The sequence below is a fragment of the Myotis davidii genome, unplaced genomic scaffold (genome assembly GCF_000327345.1).
Source record: "Myotis davidii unplaced genomic scaffold, ASM32734v1 scaffold1320, whole genome shotgun sequence".
Classification (NCBI taxonomy): domain Eukaryota; kingdom Metazoa; phylum Chordata; class Mammalia; order Chiroptera; family Vespertilionidae; genus Myotis; species Myotis davidii.
The window spans coordinates 488649-492167 of record NW_006291820.1 but is presented as its reverse complement, the minus strand read 5'-3'; the positions used below and the strand labels follow the sequence as shown (position 1 = coordinate 492167).

The 3519-nt window shown below is 61.7% G+C and overlaps 1 protein-coding gene across 1 annotated transcript in view; it reads left to right on the top strand.

Annotated features, from left to right (window-relative positions):
* Positions 1 to 2864, top strand: part of LOC107183314 — a 4367-nt gene extending 1503 nt beyond the window's left edge. The window contains exons 2-3 of the mRNA XM_015564989.1: positions 46 to 280; positions 2259 to 2864. Coding sequence (XP_015420475.1) covers positions 46 to 280; positions 2259 to 2334 — 311 coding nt within the window. The 3' untranslated portion in view covers positions 2335 to 2864. The remainder of the gene's footprint in view (positions 1 to 45; positions 281 to 2258) is intronic.
* The last annotated feature ends 655 nt before the right edge of the window (positions 2865 to 3519 follow it).

Here is a 3519-nt window from a genome sequence, read left to right as displayed (position 1 = left end):
GCGTCTCGCTAGACGTCCGGCACCTGAGTCACCTCTCGGCCTGAGGTCTGCGGTGGCTAAGCTCCCGGGCCAGTCAGGGCTTCGGGAGGTCGGTGCTGCCGTCCGCAGCGTTTCACGGGGCACCTCAGGCGCTTTGGGGACAAAACGCTGCCTTCGCTCCCGTCCCAGGTGAATGCAGACGCTTCCAGGAGAAGTTCATGAAGTGCCTCCGCGATAACAAGTTTGAGAACGCGTTGTGCAGACACGAATCCAAAGAATATTTAGAGTGCAGGATGGAGAGGCAAGTGCGGGCCCCGCTCCCGGCCCCGCCCCCATCGGCGCTTTCCCGCCTCCACCCGGACGCTGCTTTCCCAGAGGCCCCTGCGGCGCCGGGTCCGCCCTGCCCGAGCTGGGGCCGGCGCGTGCGCACGGGAGCTTCTCCCTCGGGGCACCCCGCGCGGGCCGCGTTCCTCCCTCCCTGCGTTGTCTCCGCAGGCCGGGGTGGGTGCTGTCACTGCGGTTTCGGCCGAGTGAGGAGCCGGAGGCGGGGCGCAGTGGCTCCCCCCCCCTTGGCAGTGAGTTGGGCGGTTTGGAATGTGCCGGTGACGGGTGACGGAGACCGTGGGCCACTTAAACGTGGGAGGTGGAGGACTTCCGAGGGCGCCCAGTTCCCATCCACTTATGTATTCTTTCTTGTTCATCCTCACCCGAGGGTGTTTTTCCATTGGCCTTTTTTAGAGAGAGGGCGAGAGAGGGGAGGCGGACACATGGACGGCTGCCTCCCGCAGGCGCCCTGACACAGGCCGATGCTCTATCTCCTGAGCCAAACTGGCCGCTTAAGCACGACCACAGTGTTGGCCTCTGGCCCTTCCCGCTCCCGACCGCCTCTCGGACCACCGCCAGCGGAGGCCTTGACTTCAGGGTCCCTCACGGGGTGAACCCAAGTGATCTCCCCCCAGAACCCCCTGCGCCTGCAGTGGGCTCCCCCTGCCCCAGGGGGTTCTCACTGGCTTCAGGGCCAGCGCGTCCCTGGGGGTCCTGGGCCCACCCACCGCAGGGAAGTCAGGCCGCAGCTCTGACAGCTGTTGGCCGGGCACCCTCCTCACCAGAATGCGAGAGGGTCCACTGTGGGCCGGAGTGTGAGCCCGCTGCCCTGGAGTCACTGACCTGCTGCCAGCCCACCCCGTGCTGACCGGGCTGGCCGTTCTGCGGACATTTCCCTGAGCTCCGAGCCTGCCTCTCAGAGCCCAGGATGCTCTCTTACCCGCACCTGACCACCCCGCCAGGCCGGGGGCACCTCCCAGGCAGCACACAGTCAGAGGCTGTTGGCTCTGCTGTCTGAGCCTCGGGCCACTTTGGCTTTCCAGCCGCCGGCCTGCAGGTGCGGCCGCCCTTTCAGTTCTGCGCGTTGTTGCCCAGGTTCCCGGGATCTGGCCTCCCTGCCGCCCGCCCACCCTGTCTCCAGCGACAGGCCCCTCCGAGCCCCGTGGCTGCCTCTCCCGTGGAACTCCTTGCTGGGCACCGCCTTCTGGGGGCCTTCCCTTCTGAAACCACTGGACACACAGGCCACACTGGTAGGGGCAAGTGTGCTAAGCAAGGAGCTTACCTACCAGCTTGCCCAGCCCTTTTGGGGACACAGACAAATTACTTAGTCTGTCCTCTGTAGGCTTTTTATGTTTAAGTGGATTCTGGCTTTTTGCAGTGGAGATTGTCCAGCATGTGCAGAGCAGAGAGCAGTCCAGTGAGCCCTGCCCTTGTCCCCTGGCGCCAGTAATTGCCCACGTTTCTCCGTCTTTCTCCCGTCTCCATCCCCTTCCATTTGCTCGAGCCTGAGAGCAAGTCCCGAGCTCCTGGCTGCTGAAGCAGCTCCAGTGTTTTCCGAGGGGGGACGGCTGCAGGTCCTTCCGGGGCTGTTTGTGTTCTCAGCAGCGTGGCCAGCACACAGGCCCACAGAACCTCAGTTGTGTCCGAGCATCGCAGGTGGTCATAGTGTCCAGCGTGCCTGGGGCCGCTCACCCTCAGGGGTGCAGGGTGCAAACGCTTAGCGCGGGAAGGGGGGTGGCGGTGATGGTGGCCCGCAGTGGCGGGTACCGGCACATCCGGGAGGTGAGCGAGGGGCCTCTGAGGGGCTCCGGGCTCCCAGGCACCTGCCCGGCGCCTGGACAGCAGGAGGCTGGTGGGGACCAGGTCCCTCCGGTGGGATGGCAGCCTGGGCGCCTGGGTGCTGCTCCTCATTCTCCTCCCTCCCCCTGACACCTGTCTGTCTGTCTGTCTTTCAGGCAACTGATGGCACAGGAACCACTGGAAAAACTGGGGTTTGGAGATTTGATGGATGGAAAGGCAGACAGACACTAATTCTCACAGGATCACGGGGGGGGGTGTGGCTGAGAAAGGGGCGTCGAGTGCCCGCGGGCACCTCGGTGGGCTCACAGCCAGAAGGCTCATCCTCCGTCTCCTGGATCACTTTGAGAGATGATCTTCCCCTGGTGCGAGTTCTGTCTAAAATGCACGTGGGACGCTTCCTGTCACCTGGGAGCCCGTGATGGTGACAGACTGAGAGTCTTGTCTGTGAGTGGACACTCGAGCCGCATCTTGTAACACTGGACGTTTGTGAATTTTAGAAAACTTCCCTGGAAAAATGGTTTTCTTTCCCTTTTTTATAAAACAGAACAATGAAAAAGCAGAATCCAAGAGTGTCTGTGATATGTGAGAAAGATGTTAGAAACTGCAGAAGTGGCCCTGGCTGGGCCCTCAGGTGGTTAGCGCATCCCGATGTGCCAGGGCTGTGGGCTCAGTGCCCAGTCGGCACATACGAGAACCAACCAGTGAGTAAGGGGAACAGCAAGTCGATGTCTCTCTCAATAAATTAAAAAACGAAATTAAAATCTGTGTTGACTGGATTAAAAAAGTTCAAACTAGAAATATTCGTGTGTTTGTACAAAAGGAAACTCTGGCATCAACGAGAATGGCTGCCAGCCTGCGGCCGGGCTCTGCCTTGGAGCCATGTTGTTTCTCACAGCCAGGCCGAGGGCCCACGGGGAGCACCCCGTGCACAGAGCGCCCCAGCCTGACGCCCCGACAAGGCACAGGTCCCTCAGTGGTTTTCTTGCCAAGCGCATAACGAGGAAGCCCAGTGCTCAGAGCGTCCGGTCCGCGAGGACACCAGGCCGTTCTGGCACCCGGCTCCGTGGCCCAGGCCAGGGGGACGGGCGGGAGGCCACCGCTGAGGGTCTGCAGGTGAGTGGCCGTGGCGATCCCGCGCTTGTCCTGGGATCAGGTAAGACGCTATGTGGAGAAACTGGGCATGTGACACTTCTATTTTTGTAGCTTTGGGGAAGTCTGGAATTGTTTCAGAATGAAAAAGTACTTTGTGTTGAACTCTTGGCAGCTGAACTTTGTGGACGTCGGGGAGGTTGTCACCGAGTTTGCAGTCGGGGTGATGCGACACACAGGGTCTCGGAGCCAGGGAGGCGGGGAGGGCCAGTCCGAGAGGAGCCTGCGTGGGGAGGGTGGGCGGCTCCTGACGGGGAAAACAGGACG